The sequence below is a fragment of the Rattus rattus genome, chromosome 1, assembly GCF_011064425.1.
Source record: "Rattus rattus isolate New Zealand chromosome 1, Rrattus_CSIRO_v1, whole genome shotgun sequence".
Classification (NCBI taxonomy): domain Eukaryota; kingdom Metazoa; phylum Chordata; class Mammalia; order Rodentia; family Muridae; genus Rattus; species Rattus rattus.
In genome coordinates, this window is record NC_046154.1 from 8,542,259 (window position 1) to 8,564,036 (window position 21,778).

The 21,778-nt window shown below is 50.3% G+C and overlaps 1 protein-coding gene across 1 annotated transcript in view; it reads right to left on the reverse strand.

Moving 5' to 3' along the window:
- The window catches only part of Acot7 (acyl-CoA thioesterase 7), a 91,091-nt gene extending 70,715 nt beyond the window's left edge, over positions 1 to 20,376 (reverse strand). The window contains exon 1 of the mRNA XM_032893935.1: positions 19,754 to 20,376. Within this exon, the coding sequence (XP_032749826.1) occupies positions 19,754 to 19,902 (149 nt within the window). The 5' untranslated portion in view covers positions 19,903 to 20,376. The remainder of the gene's footprint in view (positions 1 to 19,753) is intronic.
- Between the last annotated feature and the right edge of the window lie 1,402 nt (positions 20,377 to 21,778).

Genomic DNA, 21,778 nt, shown 5'->3' on the forward strand with positions numbered 1-21,778 from the left:
TCAGAGACAAGTGGGAACTGAGCCAGCCAAGCATGGAAACTCAAAAGAACAGTAAGCCCAGCTTACAAAGGGCCTCAGTACTGGGACCTTTAGGGCATGCATGCTACACGGACATCCCCCTAGATGGAAGTCATGTTCCTTCCCTCCGCAGCTCAGCCCCATATGCCAGAGGAGGCTAGCTAGGAAGGCTAGCAACTCTATCCAAACTTCATAAAGATATCTCGAAGAATGTGTGTATGTGTGCACATGTGCGTGTGTGCATGTGTGAAGGAAGAAGAACCAGTGCTAAGCACACCCAGCTACATCCACCTGCCACATGCCTGTCCCTAGGTCACCCACAGGCACCATGGGGCTGTGGACAAACATGCACAGCAGTTTTCTATGCAGCAGCCCACGCCCTATGAGAACACATTCATCCATCAGTTGAAGGTGCACTCACAGAGCAGCGCTCCCCATACACAGAGGGGGACAAGTATAGACAAAACCAACCACACGGAGGATGCATCTCAAAATAATCACCAACTGAAAGTGATAAGCAAGACAGGAAATACTGACCTTTCCCAGTGTGTTGGGGAACCTGGTGTGGCCTGTAAGGATGTGTGGGTCCCTACTACACCCAGGCTTACCAGGAAATCTGGGTAGGAATGGGGCTAAAGACCCTCACCCTTTATAAAGTCAAGGGTGCTGATAAAAGGGGCAAAACTTTGAAAGGCTCCAGTTCTGCCCCACCCATGGCCATCATTAGCTGCTCCAAGTCCACCAATGATGAACACATCAGCTAAACTTGAACAGGCTGTGTTAATGGGAGATGGAACATCGCTGTACACTTACTAAGTACAACTTACAGTGTGGCATTGATAAATGTATCTGAGAAGCACACACCGGAAGGAAGGAAGGAAGGAAGGAAGGAAGGGAGGGAGGGAGGGAGGGAGGGAGGGAGGAAGGGAGGAAGGAAGGAAGGGAGGAAGGAAGGAAGGAAGGAAGGGAGGAAGGAAGGGGGAGGAAGGAAGGAGGAGGGAGGGAGGGGAGGAAGGAGGGAAGGAAGGAAGGAAGGAGGAAGGGAGGAAGGGGGAGGAAGGAAGGGAGGGAGGGAGGAAGGGAGGGAGGAAGGGAGAGAGGGAGGAAGGAAGGAGGAGGGGAGGAAGGAAGGAGGAGGAGGAGGAAGGGAGGAAGGGAGGGAGAAGGAAGGAAGGAGGGAGGAAGGGAGGAAGGAGGAAGGAGGAAGGAGGAAGGAGGAAGGAGGAAGGAGGGAGGGGGAAGGAGGAGGGGGGAAGGAGGAAGGAGGAAGGGAGGGGGAAGGAAGGAGGAGGAGGGAGGAGGAGGAGGGAGGAGGAAGGAGGAAGGAGGGAGGAAGGAGGAGGAGGAAGGAGGGAGGAGGGAGGAGGAGGGGAGGGGGAGGAAGGAGGGAGGAGGAAGGGAGGAAGGGAGGGGGAGGGAGGGAGGGAGGGAGGAAGGGAGGGAGGGAGGAAGGAGGGAGGAGGAGGGAGGGAGGAAGGGAGGGAGGAAGGGAGGGAGAAGGAGGGAGGAGGAAGGAAGGGAGGAAGGGAGGAAGGGAGGAAGGAAGGGAGGAAGGGAGGGAGGGAGGAAGGGAGGAAGGAAATACTTTGATACTTTGTTTTTCTTCCAGGGCTAGGGATTGAACTTTGGACCTTGCACGAGACAGAAAGAGACAGACAGACAGAGACACACAGAGAGAGAGAGAGAGAGAGAGAGAGAGAGAGAGAGAGAGAGAGAGAGAGAGAGAGTGTGTGTGTGTGTGTGTGTGTGTGTGTGTGTGTGTGTGTGTGTGTGTGTGTGTGTGTGCACGACATGCACGCACGCATGCCACATGTGTGATGTCTGCAAAGGTCAAAGAATACCCTGGAGCTGGAGTTTCAGGTGGCCGCCCGGTGTCCCATGTGTGTTCTCACGAGAGTAGTAAGGGCCCTTAACTCCTGAGCCAGCTCCCAGCCCCATGCCCTCAATTGCTTTTATTTGTTTTAAAGGAAATCCTTTGATTTATTTATGTATTTTTTTAAATGTAGTACTCTGTCTCCATGTACACCTGCATTCCAGAAGAGGGCACCAGATCCCTTCATAAGTGGTCGTGAGCCACCACATGTTTGCTGGGAATTAAACATGGAACCTTTGGAACTGCAGCCAGTGTTCTTAACCACTGAGCAATCTCTCCAGCTGGCCCTTGGTTTTTTGAGACAGGTTCTAAGTCTGGGTCAGCTCCGAACTTGTGACTCTGCTGCCTGCGCCTCCAGTCACAGGTGTGCACCAAATTCGGCGTGTTATGCCACTTTCATCAAACTCTAGGAGAATGAAAACCACAACAGAGAGCCAGGCGACAGATGCCGGAGGGTGGGAAGGCAAGAGGGTGGTGTCTTAGTTCAGTACAGTGAGGAGACACCAAGACCATGACCAAGGCAATACTTTTTCTTGTTTGGTTTGGTTTGGTTTGGTTTTCAAGATAAGGTTTCTCTATGTACCTGTGATGGTTTGCATATGCTTGGCCTAGGGAGTGGCACTATTTGGAGGCTTGGCCTTGTTGGAGTAGGTGTGTCACTGTGGACCTGGGTTTTAAGACCCTCATCCTAGCTGCCTGGAAGCCAGTATTCTGCTAGCAGCCGTCAGATGAAGATGTAGAACTCTTAGCTCCTCTTGCACTGTACCTGCCTAGATGCTGCCATGCTCCCACCTTGATGATAATGGACTGAGCCTCTGAACCTGTAAGCCAGCCCCAGTTAAATGTTGTTCTTTATAAGACTTGCCTTGGGGGGTTGGGGATTTAGCTCAGTGGTAGAGCGCTTGCCTAGGAAGCGCAAGGCCCTGGGTTCAGTCCCCAGCTCCGAAAAAAAAAAAAAAAAAAGACTTGCCTTGGTCATGGTGTCTGTTCACAGCAGTAAAACCCTAATTAAGACAGTAGTACCCTTAGCTGTCCTGGAACTGTCCCAGAACTCGATCTGTAGACCAGAATGGCCTCAAACTCACAGAGATCCACCTGCCTCTGTCTCGGGTGCGGGGGTTACGGGTGTGCGCCATGACCAACTGGCCCGACCACAGCAACTCTTATAAAGGACAACATTTGATTGGGCCTTGCTTACAGCTTCAGAACTTCAGTCCACGATCATGGCAGGAAGCGTGGCATCGCACAGGCAGACATGGTGCTGGAGAAGCTGAGAGTTCCACATCCAGATTCACAGGCAGCAGGGAGAAAGATGAGCCACTGCGCCTGTCCTGGGCTTCTGAAACCCCAAAACTTACCCTGCGACACATTTCCTCTAACTAGGCCACACCTACTCCAACAAGCCACATCTCTTAACTCTTCTCAAGCAGTGCCACTCCCTAATGACCAAGCATTTAAATAGATGAACCTATGGGGACCATGTCCATTTAGCCCACTACAGGTCAGGAGGAATAAAACTTTATAGGGAGGCACTCCCAAGGGCGCTGGCCTGCTCCTTATCTAGACTCTAGCTGGCCTTACAGGTTTTTATATAGAGGTCAGAGTTGAGCAAATACAGGAAGTGGGTGCAACTATGCATATACAACTCAGTAGTTTAAAAAGTGCCAATTGCACTCCCACTGTCCCCTTGGAACCCTATCTTCTTGACAGGTGCCTTCGGTTTCTGATTGAGACGCTACCCTGGGCACACTTCCCAGAATTCAGCCCATTTCATTAGGTACAATTATGTCTCAAGGACTGAGGCTTGGGTGCCTGGGCTGGAAGCAGAGTATTCCACCATGCCCTCTGGGTCCCAGGACCTCCAGGGAGAACAGCCCTGAGAACACTAAAGCCCTGCCCCAAGACACACAGTGACAGCCACCTCCCCCAAGAACTGGACAGCGCCACACACCTGCAGTCCCAGCATCTGGGAAGCAAAGGCAAGACAATCCAAGTCAGACTGGGCTACAAAAGCAAATTCAGGCAAGCCAGGGCTACCTAGGGTGAGACCCTGTCCCAGGAAGATTGGGGGGAAAACTGTTTTCCCACAGAACGATTTCAAGTGTGTGGTCACCCTAGTCTCACCCTGTGTCAAGGGAGACACAGAGAGGTGGCCTGTGAAGAGACTGATTCCTCCACAAGAGGCAAGGGGCCCAACAGTCAAGGTCACTGCTCTAGTGGTGATGCCACCACTTCCCTAAGTCATCCCTAAGGCCCTAGTGCCCTGGCCTGTAAGAAAGGGACAGCAGAGCTGACGGTCCCTAAAGGGTAGATTTCCCACACTGTACCAGGTGCCTCCCACAGTGGAGGCACCAGTGAGATGTCAAAGCCACCACTGGCTGAGGACAAGGTTCAAAAGGAGAAACTCAGTCTGGCCTTGGAACACTTAGCTTAGTAAGACACTAGAATCCAGAGGCTCAGGAAGCACCACCAGTAAACTACTTGCCACAGAAGCACAGGGACCTAGGAGCCACAAAAGCCAGACACAAGAGCACAGCCCTATAAACCATCATGGTCAGATGTTAGGGACAGCTTACCATGGCAAGGACTGCTAGCAGCAGGCCGGGATGGAGACATCTCAGTAGCCCGTGGCAGCTCTTTGTAAAAAGGAAGTTGTTCCCATTTCTCCTAACCTTAGCTCTGGACAACAGTTGTACAGATTTCATTTGTGCGTGACTGCTTTTCAGTTGGCCTTGGTGTGCATAATTATTCTATTATATCTGACTTTCCTACTTCTTTCTCCTTCTGCTCTGGTGAGTTCTGTGAACCTAGATGTTCCTTGATGTAATGATTCTTAAACAATCAAAAATGGAGACATAGGGGCACAGTACAGCACAGCCATAATGGCCCAGGTGCATGCTGTGTGTTCTCATCTTGGAAACAATGTAATAAATGCACAATGGTAGTTCCAGATTAATGCTTGACTTGCAAAGAAAGTTTGAGGAGATTATTAGAAAATGAAACAGAGCCAACGTTGGGACCTAAAGAAACTATTGAAGTTATGAAATAAATTGTGTACATTTGAGAGTGGTTCCTGGATAAGCAAGTATAGAATACATAAAATCTTATACTGGTAAAACTAAGTCCAAACACTGGACTCTTAGTGGAGTCACTGTGTGCAGTGTGCAGAAGCAGGAAGCCAGCAGAACCACGAGGTAAGGGTTAACTTGAGTCTTTCTGGCCGCTGCCTGGCGGCTTTGCCCATGTCTTTTATCAACAGAGCTTCACGGGAAAATGCAGGTAGCTGATCTTAGAGTTCTGAGCTCTGCGCTCTGCAGTGTAAGTTAATAATGATAAGTTTGCAATTATTATTTTGGCCACAGGCCTGGGAATAGGGGAAGCTTGAAACTTTGGGGAACAATTCTGATTCTTTTTTTTTTTTTTAAACAATTTTTTTTTTTTTTTTGGTTCTTTTTTTCTCGGAGCTGGGGACCGAACCCAGGGCCTTGCGCTTCCTAGGTAAGCGCTCTACCACTGAGCTAAATCCCCAGCCCCACAATTCTGATTCTTAATTCTTTGTAAGATGTGGTCATTCTTTTGAATTTGATTTGGCGATGATTATACAATCATTGACTGCAACAATAAAAGACTGGGGCAAGTTAAAGGGGAGGGGTAAGTGTGGAGTGAGTGAAGAGAGAATGTGAGGAGAGTAGGCAGTGTGGAGAGAGGGAGAACGTGAGAGAGTGTGTGAGGAGAGAGTGTATGGAGAGTGTAAGTGTGTGTGAAAGCAGAGTGTATGAAGTGTGTGGGAGGTGTGTGGGAGGTGGGAGGTATGTGTGTGAGTGAAAGATCGCCCAGAGGTGTGTACGAGTATGGGAGTTCCACAAAAGACAAGCACACAGGAGTAAAGCAGAGTGCACAGAGAATGCAGTGTTTGCAGCCTCAAGCTGCAAGCAAGCGAGCAGAGACAGAGACAGACAGACAGAGACAGAGACAGGCTCAGACAAGAGAGAGAAAGAACAACCTTAAGCCTTGAAAAATTGCCTGGCAGCTTACACCCGAAAAGTTGTCTGTGTGTATTTATTATGCGCCTACAGATACCTGCTTCTAGTTGAGACCCCAGATCCTCCGTCGGCTGGACCCTGACACAGATGGCAGCAAAGACAGCAGAATCCCCAGAAGCCTGTGGGCTCGCTAGCCTCACATACACAGGAGGGGGTAAGAGACCCTGTCTCTCTCAGACAAGGTGGGACATGAGGACCAACACCAGAGGCTGTACTCTGACACAACACAGGCACAACACAGTGTGCACACACATATGCACAACATGCACACACACATGCACACACCCATGTACAACATGCACACACACATGCATGTATACATGCACACACACACAAATGGCACACACATGCACAATATGCATACACCCACTCATACCCACTTACACACACATGCACACCCATATTCACACACTCTCTCATGCACACAATCTACAACAAAGTCAACAAAAGCATTAGAGAGGAAAAGAACAGCTTTAAAGAGGGCTGGGAGAGCATGTCAAAGAGTAAAATTACTCCTTACCCATAAAATAGTCAAAAAGTAACTTATAACAGACCTCAGGCAAAATGTAAGAGCTTGAGGCAAGGAGAAAACCTCCTGACACCGGGCTCGGGCATAAAAAAGTAAGCAAATTAGACTCACGAAATGTAAACACTGTGTATACTGGCAGCATCGACAGACTCTAAAGAAAGGGAGCACTGTGCAAACCAACACCCAATGGGAAGTCAGCATCCAAAACAGAGCCAATGGTTTTGTTTACACAGGGCCTCTCTGTAGGTCCTGGCTGTCCCAGAGCCTGTGCTCCTTAATGCTGGGATCAATGGCTATAATACATAATCTTTTTAACTGGCAAAAGTGTTGAAGCATACCAGTCATCACAGCACTTGTGAGGGGAGGCAAGAGGATCCAGAGTTCAAATAGACATTCCTGCCAAGGGAACACAGGTGACTGAGTCACAAGCTATGGGCACAGCAGCAGAATCTGCCTGGTGTGCACAAGGCTCTTGCTGTTGTAAATAAACAGTTAATTTACAATAGCTGAATAATGTTTTACTTTTTAAAAAATACAAGAAAGCACATACTTATAGAAAGACAAGGGGTTGGGGATTTAGCTCAGTGGTAGAGCGTTTGCCTAGCAGGCACAAGGTTCAGTCCCCAGCTCCGAAAAAAAGAAAAAGAAAAACAACTCTAAGAGCCAAGCATGACGGTGCACACCTGCACTCCCGCCCTCTTGAGGCTGAGGCAGGAGAATGAAGAATTCCACACTACACAGTCAGTTGGAGGCTAACCTGAGATGCATGAGATTTTTGTCTAAAGAGAGAAGTGGGGCTGTGTGGGGGAAGAGAAAAAGAAAAACAGAACCCGAGACACTGCACACCTCATGTGAATGTTAAATCCCTGGATTCAGAAGTGACTGTGGCTGCCTGTGCCCTGATCACTCACACTGAAAAGATATGCCCTGCTTGCCAAATTTGGGTTGCAGGATATTGATCACACTGTGACCCCCAAGATTGTGGAAAAAACAAGCCAGTTTCTAGCTGTGGTGTGGCTCAGTCCTCAGCACACATGTATTTATCCCTTCAGCTGGGACACACACACCCTTGGCATACGCCTTCAACCCCAAACAATGGACATAAAGTGAGTTTGTAGAAGGAAGCACCCATGTTTGAAAGTGATGCCTAATCGAATGGCAGACAATGTGACAAATCAGAGAGAGATTGGATAGAATAGCAATGCCCAACTCTCAGGAGAAGAAAAGGGAGGCTACTTAAGGGCAGTGCAGAAAAGGAGGGAGGCAGTTTAACCAGGAGAGCTTTACAGAGACAGGTTGAAGAGAAAACATGCTAGGCACAGGTAAAGCAGAATGAGTTAGAGAATCAGGAGTCAGAAGATTACAACAGAGTGACAGAGTTAATTTGGGAGCAATCGGGGGGGAGGAAGAATCAGACTGAATCAGTCGGTGTGAAGAGGACTCGAGCCAGAGCAGCTGAGTTGAATCAGTCAGCCATTGATCAGAAAGAACAAGAAAGGGTGAGCTAATTCAGCAGCAAGTCTCAGACACTCAGGCTTGAAGCGTCCAGGACTAAACCTCTGAGACAACTACATCAGGAGAATAAAAGTCGCTGTTAGGTGCTTCCTAACACATCTCCGTGCTCACAGCCTCTTGCTCTCCAGGCTGACACCAGGCTCCCCAAGTGTCTGCTGCCATGCTGAGCAGTGTCCTCAGAGCTCATAGTGAGGAGGCAGAAGCAGGTTCTGTCCTGAGGGTGTTCATCCCCCTTGTGTCTCAAGCATCCATGAGCCCCAGCCACACCCTCCTGCAGAACACCCTTTCCTGCTACCACAGTTGCTGCAGAAGAAAGAGCCTGGAAGCCTGTGTGGTACAAGGCTGCCTGATCCCTCTTCCTGGCCTCCCAGGAGTTTCTGGATACCAGAGAGTGGACAACAAGACCACCAAAAAATGAAGCTGAAGAAGCTGCCTGCACAGAGCATCGGGAAACAGCTCCCTTCCTAGTGACTGGTTCAGGCACAGGAGACTCCAGCACACAAAGTCACCACCAACAGCACAGAAGGCTGCATGAGCCCTGTCCCTGTGTCCATCTCCTAGTACCTGGAATGACGACAGTGACAAGAACTTTTCTACTTAATTCGTTGCTAGCTTTTCTACTTCCATAAAAACTGTGCAGTAGGGGTTGGGGATTTAGCTCAGTGGTAGAGCGCTTGCCTAGCAAGCACAAGGCCCTGGGTTCGGTCCCCAGCTCCGGGAAAAAAAAAAAAGTGCAATAAACCTTATAAATAAAAAATAAAATAAAGGGGCTGGGGACTTAGCTCAGTGGTAGAGCGCTTACCTAGGAAGCGCAAGGCCCTGGGTTCGGTCCCCAGCTCCGGAAAAAAGAACCAAAAAAAAAAAAATAAATAAATAAATAAATAAATAAATAAATAAAATAAAAATAAATAAATTAGCATGCTGGGCATGGAGCATTTTTAAACCCAATATTCACAAGGCAGAGGCCTGTGTGGTAGATGGTCTGAATACACAATGAGACACTGCCTCAAGAGGAAAGAAAGAAACCACAGAAAACAGGAGCTAGAGGACCAGCTCAGTGACACAGAAGGACTGTATCCCTGCCCCCCATAAAAACAATAGAAAACAGCAAGTGTGCGGGAAGGGGCCTGGGGCCTGTGCATTGTTCAGAGCCTGGATAAATGGTGTGTACGCCTTTAAAAATTAGGAAGAGAACTAATCACCTTATTATCTGGCAAACCAAACCGTTCTGGGTATACACCAAAAACAACTGGGGACAGACAGACAGACAGACAGACACACACACACACACACACACACACACACACAGAGGAGCTATTCCAATGGGCAGCACTCACAGCAGCAACACTTCCTAGTCCACACCTTAGTGCGATGTGCCTTAGTGCCCATGCCAGGCACACAGACAGGAAAGCGCAGTCTAGCCACACCAGGACACTGCCCTACCTGTTAAAGGGGAGTAAAAATGGGGGAACACACGGCAGTGGGTAAGGTCCTTGCCTGTCAGAACACAGTCCAGGAATGGAGTTGTGCAAATTCTGGGTGCTGTGAGTACACTCCAAAGAATCAGGAGTCTTGTACCTCAGTTTCTTCACACCATGCAGTTGTTCTTGGACTGGTTTTCCTGCCCCTCCCAGGTGTGGTGGATGGTGGTTTACCTCACCACTCATTACTGCTGGCTGGTGTCATTCAATCAAATGTTTAAACTGTCCTTATGTGGGCTGGAGAGATGGCTCAGCGGTTAAGAGCACTGACTGTTCTTCCAGAGGTCCTGAGTTCAAATCCCAGCAACCACATGGTGGCTCACAACCATCTGTAACAAGATCTGATACCCTCTTCTGGTGTGTCTGAAGACAGTGACAGTGTACTCATCATATATAAAATGAATAAATAAAATCTTTAAAAAAAAAAAAGCAATAAAAAAAAAAACTGTCCTTATGGGGCTCCATGGGAAACCATGGTCCTGCCATGTGCCGCCTGTTCTGTGACTGTTTACAGCCTGGACTCATGGGACTTTGCTAACATGACCTTTCTGAGGTGATGAATAAAGTCGGCCACTGTTTGAGACTTTAGTCCTCTTCACTTATCAATTCCCTTCTCCCAGGTCCCACCACCTCTAGACTGGTGACACTTGCCCACAACACAGCAGGCCCTGGGTTTGATTCCAAGCACTGCATAAACCAGGGACAGTGGCATGTGCCTGCAATCCCAGAGCTGGGAAGGTGCAGGGAGGTTAGCCCTGCAGAAGCTGAGCAGGTTAGGGCACTTGACAGCAAGCCTGACAGTGAGAGACGTCTCAGTGGGTAAGAGCACTGGCTGCTCTTCCAGAGGACCCACGTTCCATCCCCAGCACCCACATGGCAGCTCAGGACAGTCATTAACTGCTATTCCAGGGGATGCAACAGCCTTCTCCAGCCTCCAAGGGTACTGCATGTAGATGGTACACAAACACACATGCAGGCAAACACCCATACACATAAAAAATGAAAAACCAAGAAGTTCAAGGTAGCCTGGGCTACATGAGACTGTCACTGCACACACACACACACACACACACACACACACACACACACACACACACACACACACAGCAGAGAGAGAGAGAGAGAGAGAGAGAGAGAGAGAGAGAGAGAGAGAGACCACAAACCACACAAATGAGCAAGGCCTGAACTCAGGAACGCAGCATTACAAGACACTGTACAGCTCGCCTGAAGCCACAGAGTAGTCAGACCCAGAGCGCTCTCCTTATCCGCCATAGAAGGTGGGCTGCCAGAGACTGGGAAGTCTGAAGGGCAGTCTGAGGGGGCTAGCCTGGCGTTTCCTTCTGGAGACGTGTGGTATGAATGCAACTGAGCAGCACTGAACCACGCCCTCAGAAACAGTCACGTTCATAGTGTGACGGAACCTGTCATTTAACAAATTCGGGGAGCTGGAAACAGTTGAGAAGGGAAATTGTATTTAGAATTTTATAAAGAACAAAAGACAAGCCTAGTAGAAAGCAGGCCAAGATCAAGTGTTGCGCTGTTCATCTCTAACCCAGCACTTAGGAAAGGGGGCAGAGAGGGGAGGATTCAAGGTCAGCTTCCATTCCATAGAGTGTGAGGCTAGACTGTGACATAGACGCCATCTCAAGAAAGCAAAAAAACAGCTGATCCAGCACTCAGGAGACACAGCAGGAGGTCTGTGACTCCACGGCCAGCCTAGTCTACACAGCTAATTTCAAGATAGCCTAGGCTATATAGTAAGGTCTCTCAACAAGTGGGGATTGGAAGATAAAGAGCTGCCTCATTGGTTAAAAATGCTTGCCACTCTAACTGGAAGACCCAAATTCACTTCCCAGCACCCACGGTAGCTCACACCCTCCTGCAACTCCAGCTCCAAAAGACTCAACAGCCTCTTCTGGCCTCTGAGCGCACATACACATGGCATACATACACATAAATACATAAATTAAAAGGTAATAAATCTTGAAAAGAAAAAAAAAGTTCCAGGACAGCCAGGGCTGTTACACAGGGAAAGAAACCTGTCTTGAAAAAGAAAGAAAAATTAAACAGGCAAGAGACATGACTAGACAACTCCTCAAAGACAATACACAGCTCATAAAAGCATGCTCAACCTCAGAGCATCATGGGAGGGCCAGTCACAACTGCCAATTGGCAACACCTCACACCCACTAACAAGCAAGTACTGGACAGGATGTGGGGACACTGAGCCCTCCTACATGCTGAGAAATGCAGTGCAGCCAGGCCCTACGGCAGGCAGCCTGCATCTCTCAAACGTGGTCCTGGAACTGCCAATGATTCTGATTCTACTCCCCAGCAAGATGCCTCCACTCACATCAGCTCCAGGAACAAGCATCAAATGACTGCTTCCTGCATCCTGGTCCTCGGGAGGCAGGTACCAAAGAAGACCGAGTGTGAGGAAAGCCTGGGGTACACAGTGAGGCGTTATAGGTTTCCTTGTTGTTGTTTTAAATGAAGGACACAACTGGAATCAGCCAAACTGATCTACTGGCTGCCAATGGGATTCTCACAAGTGCTAACCTTAGGGTCAAGAGTTTCTAAAGGAATCTCATATACGATCAAGTCATTGGTCATGCATGATTAACTCAAGTCAGTACGTTCCTCCACCCCAAAATCAGCATGTAGTGGGGTGGAGCCAAAAGTTCAACCCCTCCAATCCTGAATGCAGTCTTTCAAGAGACCAGTCCCCAGTCACCTCATGAGCTGCAGAAAAAAACTGGAAAAACAAAGCCCCTACCATCTCTTGCAAAACTGAGGTAGTTAATGGTGACACAGCTCATCATTGTGAACTTCAACAGACAAAGGCATACATGTATATTGTATTCCAACGAAGTTTCTGCAAATCTCAGGGGAAATAAAAGCCCATTGGCCAAACAAGCCTGCACAGAAGCCGAGTCCCTCTGGCCACTGGGAAGAGAAGTTTGGAGGCCAGCACAGCTACTGGCTCACAGGATGCAGTGATCTCCAACCACACCCAAAGGAGTTCATGACTAGGAAGGGCCTAGCTTCCTACAGCCTGGAGCAGCCAAGCCTGGAGCCCAGGAGCCTCCACTAACCCCCAAAAGAACAGCATGACAGGTCTCAACTGATGACCATCTAAGACAAGGCAGCTCACTCAAACCCAGCCCCCACTGACCATCCTCTGGATTCACAGTGAATCCTCCATGTTTTCCTTCCTGGGGTCCTGGGGCTGGCTAGAGGGAAGAGTCCTGAAAGCAGAGGGTCAGCAGTCACCCTACCTTCCCATGGCGATGCAATGTCCAGGCTTGTGATGAACTGCTCTGGTTCTGACAGCCCTCATCGAAGCCCACCATGTTTCCCTGAGCACCAAACACTCCTGGCCAGACGTCAGGCTCCAGGAGGCTACCTGTCTCCCCACCTCCCAGAGGTACAGAGTCCTAGCAAGCAGTTTCATTCGAGGAGTGGGACAAAGCCTTTCTCTTCCCTCACAGCACCAAGCTTAGCAGCTGAGTCTACCAGCCAGGATCCAGCTTAGTGGAGGGGCCTCCTCAGGGGAATCCAGCCGGGCTCCTCTTTCCACCACTAGTGAGTAAGCAAATGGCCAGCGGGCAGGCGGGCTGGTGGGTTTGTGCATGGAGCCCAGTGATTCATGAGAAGGTATGCAGTCATACTCAGTCATACTCAGCTTTACCTCAGCGAAGAACCAGGGAGGAAGGACAAGGACTCTACCACTCCATAGGACTGACAGATCCCCCTCTCAGTTCCCCCTCTCCAGGAACTTCAAGCCAAGCTCCACCCTGCTTAGCTTATTCCAAGTTGAGGTACAGGTCCCACCTCAGCCAAAAGGTCCGCAGCAGGGCTGGCTAGGCTGCCAAGTCGGGCAGAGGTCCTGGCTCGCAGTCAAGGATGAAGGAGTGCTGCAATGGGGCAGGAACAGAGGAAAGCCCAGGGCTCGCCGCCGCCCTCCCCCTCTGAAGGGGAAAGCACCAGAGCTAGTGTTTTCTAATCTGTTGTGAGACTCAGATGAGTCCTGTCCCCACCCATAGGTCCTAAACAGCAGGTCAATTCAGCAGCCTCCTGACCTCCTCTGGTTTCCTGTTCCCAGCATTCCCCCATGCTGGAATCTTAGACAGCATAGCTTAGCATCCACAAACACCTCAGCATCCTCTCTAAAACACAGGCGCCTTCTGAAACCCACCACAGACCAAGCATTGCGGGCGGCACCACAGTGACACTCACTCTCCCATTTACTAGGGAACTCAGGAAGTAAGGGCAAGAGTCTCACTTGTGCCACTTCTTACAGCCCAGGCAATAAATACAGTTGTGATGGTTTGTGTATGCGTAGCCCAGAGAGTGGCACTACTGGGAGACGTGGTCTTGCTGGAGGAGGCGTGTCACTGTGCGTGTGGGCTTTAAAACCCTCCTCCTAGCTGCCTAGAAGCCAATCTTCCCGTAGCAGCCTTCAGATGAAGGTGTAGAACTCACAGCTCCTCCTGCACCATGCCTGCCTTGATGCTGCCATGTTCCCACCTTGACAATAAAAAACTGAGCCTGTGAACCTGTAAGGTGGCCCAATTAAATGTTGTCCTTTATATAAGAGTTGCCTTGGTCATGGTGTCTGTTCACAGAACAGCAAAACCCTAAGACAACAGTGAAACCTCACTCACAGTTTTGTTTTCTTTCTTTTCTTTTTTTTTTTTTTTAAGATTTATTTATTTTATATACAGCATTCTGCCTGCATATGTAACTGCAGGCCAGAAGAGGGCACCAGATCTCATTACAGATGGTTGTGAGCCACCATGTGGTTGCTGGGAATTGAGCCCAGGACCTCTGGAAGAGCAGACAGTGCTATTAAATCGCTGAGCCATCTCCCCAGTCCCTTTGTTTTGTGTTTAAAGATAGGGTCCTACTATGTCACCCTGACTGCTCACCAGGAACTATGTAAGTCAAGCTGGCCTGGAACTCAGAGACTCCTCAGGCTTCCTATGCCTTGCAAGTGCTGGGATTAGAGCCGAACACTACAAGGCTTGGCTTCCCATTTTTAACTAAGTGAACATATAAACAAACAAACCAACAAACCTAGAATTTATAATAAAAAGCCCTCAGCCTCATCAACCATCAAGAGACTGTTCCCATGCCGGAGATTACATCCCAGAAATTACCTGTGAGATCTGCATTGCAACTCATTCACAACTGTAAGAACCCAAATGTTCATTGGCTGCAGAGAGAAGCCAACTGGAATGTGCAGAGAATGGAGCCTGGTGCCCCCCATGTGAGAGTCCCAGGCATTGTGCTAAGTAGGAAGCCTTCCCCAGGCAACCATAGACTAAGCCACGGTGAGAGAAAGCCACCGAGTCACTTGTCAGATGCTGGTCCTGGAGGAAGGAAATAACTGCTACGATTAGATCTGATGAAGACAGTCTATGTCACAGTCAGATAGTCACCACACAGGTACTCACATCTATCCAAATGCAACAAACTGTGCACACTTATAGTCTCAGAACTTGGGAGATTCAATCGGGAAGATCAGAAGTTCAAGGCCATCCTCCACCACATGTCAAATATGAAACTAGCCTGGGCTACATCAGACTCTGCCTCAAAATGAAAGACAACAAACAAATGCCAATGAACTGCACTGGAAAGCAGAGGAGATGCCCTTCAGACAGAGTGGTTGACAGAGTGTGTTGCTCCTATATGGGGACTGCAGCTCCGTGGGACAGCACCAGCTGCCATGCTCAATGCCTGGAGCCTGATGCCCTGCAGAAGGACAAGTGTGCTATAAATATTTTAAGTAAAAATTTTTAACAGCAAAGGACAATGTAATAACAACCAAGAGGACTGGAGGGACAGTTCAGTGTTAGAAGACTCATTCCTTCGGAGGACCTGGGTTTGTTTCCCAGCACCCACATGGCAGCTCACAACTACTTGCCTGCGACTCCAGCCCAGGAATCCAATGCTCTCTTTTGGGCCTGCGCACACACATGGCATGAGACATAAATGCAAGCAAAACATCCATACTCATAAAAACCAGCAAACAGGGGCTGGAAAGATGGCTCAGAGGTTAAGAGCATTGACTGCTCTTCCAGAGGTCCTGAGTTCAAATCCCAGCACCCACATGGTGGCTCACAACCATCTGTAATGGGATGTCCTCTTCTGGTGTATCTGAAGAGAACTACAGTGTACTAACATATAGATAAAATAAATAAATCTAAAAAAAAAAAAAACAAAAAAACCAGCAAACAAATTTTAAATAAGAGAAGGTGCCATCCATACTCATAAAAACCAGCAAACAAATTTTAAATAAGGAAGAGGTGGTGCCATCTGGCCTGGACGATACCAGGAAGTTGGCTAGCCTCAGGGCAAGTGCAGTGTGATACTGCATGACAAAACAGGCTGTAAAACAAGACAGTGACACACTCAGGCCTCCTCCGCCACTGGGCTACTTCAGAGTGCATCTCCAACAGGGTTCATAAATCCCTGGTGAGTAGAGCCACACTGTATTTTATGGAACCTTCCAGAACCTGTGTTCTTGTTAATTCTACTTTCAAGCCAAAGACCAAGCTGAAAGGGAGAAAATTCACATCCACTGAACTAACACTGCCGGAGACATTCACCATCCTCAAATTCTGCTCCCAGAAGCGCTTGGCAGACCAGCAGCTGAGAGCAGGACGAGACAAAGTCTGCAGATGTCACACCTTCAGCCCCAAACAGGTCCCTAAGCAATGAAATCCCAGCTCTTGGTTATCATGGGGCTGGGGCAGAGTGCCAAGAGCAAGGCTGGCACAGGCTACTAAGTATAGCATTGCCTCACAGAAGGACAAAATAGACAAACAACAATAAAACAATGTCTAAAGGGAAGGGGCAGCAACTAAGAGAGAGGACACCGTGGATGAAGATACTGCCAAGTCTGAAAATCTGGGTTTGAGCCCCAGACGCTGTCTTTGTCGTGACCTCTACACGTGTGCCATGGCACACTCACAGGGACGAGCATGCACATGCACATACCCACATGGACACACACACACACACACACACACACACACACACACACACACACACACACATGTGCCTGTGCCATCCTGCACCAAGGCCCCTACACCAGCACTCTGTTTGAAGGTTGACTATTTGCACTGCATCAAAGGATAGGAGAGGACAATTATTCAGTGGCCTGAGTGCCCCAAGATCTGGTTCTCAAAGGCTTCCTTTTGTAAGTTCATGTTGACACAAGCAATAAATGGGACAAAGGTATCTGTCTACGCAGTGACCCTAAGATAGGTACTATCATATCTCTAATTTAGAGATAAGAAAATTAGGGTCAAGTGAGATTATGCTGTGAGGTGAAGGCACACAGCAACCTGCAAGAGACAGACCTAGGAATGGAGCCCAGGCTGTCACCTCTTAAGCTGGTGACCCACTTTCCACATAAAGAACACCCATTGATACTGTACTCAGGTCAGGTTTTGGGCTTTTTGGTTTTTTTTTTTTTTTTTTTTTTTGGTTTTTTTTTTCGGAGCTGGGGACCGAACCCAGGGCCTTGCGCTTCCTAGACAAGCGCTCTACCACTGAGCTAAATCCCCAACCCCTTTTTTTTTTTTTTTTTTTTTAGTTTTTTTTTTGAGAAAGGGTTTCTCTGTGTAGCTCTGGCTGTTCTAGAACTTCGCTCTGTAGATCAGGCTGGCCTTCAACACAGATATCTGCCTGCCTCTGCCTCCTGAATGCTGGGGTTAAAGGCACTATCCTTCCTTGCTCAACTAACTCTTACCCAGTACTCAGACCCAGAAGAGAACAGGACATAGGAATATAAGCAATGGGCTTCCAGGTCACTCAGCTATCAAGGACAGAGCCACAACCATCCCAAGCCTATGGCCATGGTTACTTTTATCTTTGCAGGGCGTGTATGTGCTGTGTGTGTGTGTGTAGGTATGTGCATGCGGGTGTACAATGCCATGATGTATATATAAAGGTCAGAGAACTACCTTGGGCGTCAGTCCTCACACTGTACCTGGATTGAGACAGGGTTCTTGCTGTTCATTGCAGTAGCAATCATTCTAGCTGGCCCGTGAGCTTCCTTGTCTCCACTCCCAACCCGGCTGCAGGAGCACTGGAGTCACAGGCCCTCACTAACCTGTCTCACTTTACACAGGTCTGACTCGGGTCCTCACAGCAGCAAGCACTTTAGCCCCTGAGCCATCTCCCGCCTCACACCTATCTTTAAAGCTCCTTCAAGCTTCAGAACTGAAAGCAGATGATCTCGCTAACAGTCTGGGGTGACGGGCGCATGACACTGTCTCTCTCCTCAGATAAGGACTAAACTTTCCACTGTTCAATGTCCTTCCGGGGCTGGCCTCTTTGGAGGTGTCCTGTGAAGTCCTGTTAAATTTATGGCTTAGATGCACCAGGTCAGGAATCTCGCCTTTCATGGTGCTGGCTCAAATGTCCTTAAAGGGCTCCCCATCCAGCTAGGTCCACTCTCCAGTGTCCTAGGGTTCCACCTGGTCAAACTCATGTGACCACAGTCTACTGCACCGCTCCACCTCCCTTGGCAGTCATGCTTTGCCCTGAGACGTCTGGGCCAGGACCCCTGGCCATGCACCCTCTGTCACTTAGGGAAAATAAGCAGTTGTGACTCTGACAGCTAGAGGCAGCCCTGTAGAGCACAATAAGAAAAGCCACACACAGGGCATTTGTGAGCACATTAGCGTATCCGAAGCGACATAAATACCCATTAGTTGCTAGAGGCTATGGGAAAGATGGTTGGTCACCAACCATATTGATGAGGTTAAGTAAGAGCCCAGGTGATTTAATCAGTATGACCAGACCTAAGCAGGAGCTAACTCTGAATCTCCTGGGGCTCCGTGGTTTTATTGAGTTTCTCAAATCCCTCCTCCACAAAACAGGAGGAAGGTCTCTGCCAGTCATCCTCCCAGAAAGGTGAGGCCCAAGACCCCCCACACTAATACACAGCATGTGTCAAACAAAGACCCTGTGTCGTCCACATTATCAGGAACATACACCCTGTCCCCAGAGCCCAAGTTGAATGGCCTGGGCAGCCAATAAGGAAGCAAAGGGAGCAGGGCTCCCTTAGACAAACACCCCTCTCTAGGGAGTCAGAACTGACCTTGAAGTCAGCGAATGGCCTCTGTAGGGCCAGAAGGTGAGGTTGACAGCAAAGAGCTCCAGTTATCCAGCCGCAGCACCCACAAGACAGGAGCCTGCCTCTGCCTGCTTGAGGCTTAGACGCAAGGTCAGAGTGCTGCCCAGCCTCCAAACTGTGGGTTTGCTCACCCTGTCCCAATGTGATACCCGCTCTCAAAAAAATCTCACTCCTGTCAGTGTGTCAGGCAGAGCAGACAACCTGCAGGCACGATCCCCCACCCCCACCTGCCCCTTACTGATCTGCACAGAAGTACTGTGCATGAAACCGCAGGGTAACCTTGAGGCTGCCCTCCCCGCCTTCTTGGGGAAGTGAGCTTGCTCATCAGCACCGGCTTCCTCTGGGGACCCACATCTAAGCAGCACCCCCAATGGAACAAGACTGGGTAGGATGCTTAGACGAGAACAACCTTCACCCCCATTGTGTGAGATGACCCACTCACTCCCTTTCCGAGTCAATAAACGGTTTGAATGGATGAGTTCTTCCTTCTAACACCTGCTCTCCTCACAACCGAGGCGGGGCTCTAAAGGAACACTGGGTCTGGGCCTGCTCTCACAGAGGCTCCCACCCATGTGTGCTCCCAATGCACTGGGCATGTTCCCCACCACCCTCTGGAGCCTAAGTTATCCTTTCCGAATCCCGCAGGTTTGGGCTCGGACTACAAGGCGCGGAGCCCGGGGTGGGGCAAGCCCTGTAGGACGCACAACAGAACGGAGGACAGACCCCTCTGCCAGTTGCCCAGTGCCAGGGTCCCTTGCCCGGATTCCTACATCAAGAGTCCTCAGAACTGCGGCCGCCGCCCTTGGGATGCAGCCAGAGGCCGGTGGGAGGAGCCGGCAAGGCGGCCCGGATCTGCAGCATGGCGGGGAGCATCCCTGAGGAGGGCACCGGGAATGGGGGTGTTGTCCAGGGTGGGATCCAGGAAAGGAATCCTGGGAGGGGTCCTGGGAGAGAATCCTGGGCCTGAGTCCAGTGGAGGGGTACAGGGTGGGTTCCAGGGCCTGGACCCCGGGAGCGTGGAGCCGGGCAGGGCCGCTCCGGATGAAGGCAGCATCCTTGTGAGCCTAGAGCATCGCCTCAGCGGGCTCAGGCGCGAGCGAGCGGGGAAGGGTCGGCTTGGCCCGCAAGCCTCCGTCTTACCGGCAGATCTGGATGGCGGCCGGCGTGTCGGTGGTGGGACCGGACATCTTGGCTGCGACGGCGGGCGGCGGCGGCGACGGCGGCGGCGGGATCTGAGAACAGGTGTCCAGCAGGCCCGGCGCCGAATGAATGAGCCTGGGAGGCGCCATAAAAGAGGAGGGAAGAGGCGGGGTCGTGTCGCCAGAGAGGCGGGGCCTGCGCAGAGGAGGCGAATCACAGGCGGCCGCCCCTTGGGGGCCCCGCCCTCGCGCAGGCCCCGCCCCGCCCCCATGCCCAGAGGCCTCCACGGCCGCGGGCGCTCGCAGGAGCGGTGAGCTCTGTCGGCGGCGGGGGCGGCTGTGGGACTCCGCTTCCAGAAGGTTCGGTGGCAGTTGGGTGGCGCGCGCAGCGCAGCTCACGCGCCGGCGCGGAGCAGGCGAGCGGCCCGCGGCGGACACCACGCAGGCCGGAGGCCCGGTCGTGGAGCTTCCCCGGGGCGTGTGCGTGCGTGGCTTCGGCGGCAGCCGGGAGTCTACGGGGCGTTCCCGTGCGCCGGCGCGGCGATTCGCTACCGACCGGGGCCGGCCACCCGATGAGGTCACCGCGGGGAGGCCGGACCGGGACGGGCACGGCGCCGAGAGCCGCGTACCGACCCCTGCGCCCGGCCTTGACCTCACCCGGGCCTACAGCGCGCGGTGCCGAGTGTCAACCCTTTACCCCGGATGGCTGCAGACGGGGATCCCGGTCGACCTCTGACCCCTGTTGGCCTCATAATCCCCCTCAGCCCACACTGCCTCACTGAACTCTAGAAAGACACCCGGAGAGCCCCAAGTACAAGCTGGGTGCACCTGCTGCCCAGGAGCTGCAGCTGGTTTCTGCTTTGCCTTTAAATCAAGTCCAAGTTTCAGGCCACAGAAGCCACCAAAGAAGAGAAATGTTGTCACCCTGTATCTACTGTATTGCAGAGAGCCTCTGCCCCTCCATGTGGTACCCAAGAAAAGTAACCCCAGCTATTAACAGAACTTGGGTCCATTTACTTTAAAGCCTAAAGCTATCACCCCTGCAACACCAGTTTTCCAGCAGGAGATGAAGCTTGGTACACAGGCCTTGCCTGGTGGGCACATGCTACACACACCAGCCTCCCCTGAGACCTCACAATTATTATTCAAAGAATTCAGTTTTTAGAACCGGGAGCAGAGTGTTAGTGGCTTCCACCCTGTGTTCTCTTAGCATTTCAATACGAATTAAGCAAGCCCTCCAGAGTTTATGACCTGTTTAAATATCACCATCTCCCCTTACAGCAGCAGTTCTCAGTCTGTGGGTCGAATCGGGGCTCAAACCACCTAAGACCATATAGGAAAACACGGATACTTACATTATGATTCATAACAGTAGCAAAGATATGGTTATGAAGCAGCAACAAAAATAATTCTATGGCTGGGGGGGTCACCACAACATGAGGAACTGTACTAAAGGGTCACAGCGTTAGGAAGGTGGAGAACCACAGTCTTACAAGGTCTAGATCTAGGAGGAAGCTGCGGCTAAGCAAAGAGCTTTTCCTATTTACTAACGGTCTGAAAAGAGCTGCTAAACATAAGTGACCTCGTGAACATCCAGAGCCAGGATATTACAATAGAATACTGCACAGGATAATACAAAAGAAAGGCTTCCTGGCTGCGAAGATTGCTCCGCAGTACCTGCTGTTCGTGTAGAGGACCTACACGACATTCCCAGCACTCACAGGGTGATTCACAACCGTCCATAAGTCTAGAGCCAAGGGATCCGATGCCTCTTACCTTTTTGGTCTCCTGCATACACGGTGCATCACAAAAAATTTTTTTAGAAATGCTAATACATTAGGATGTTGTGACATGCAAAATAGCATAGTGTACAATGCCACTTATAAAAGATATTAGAACTAGGGTTGTCCGGGAAGAACAGACTGGAAAGAGGTCTGAGAGAAGTCAGAGGTGGTGGTCCACGGTTTTTCTAGGGTTTATTTGTCTAGTGTACTGTCTGGTTTTGTGTGTCAACTGGAGTTAATCA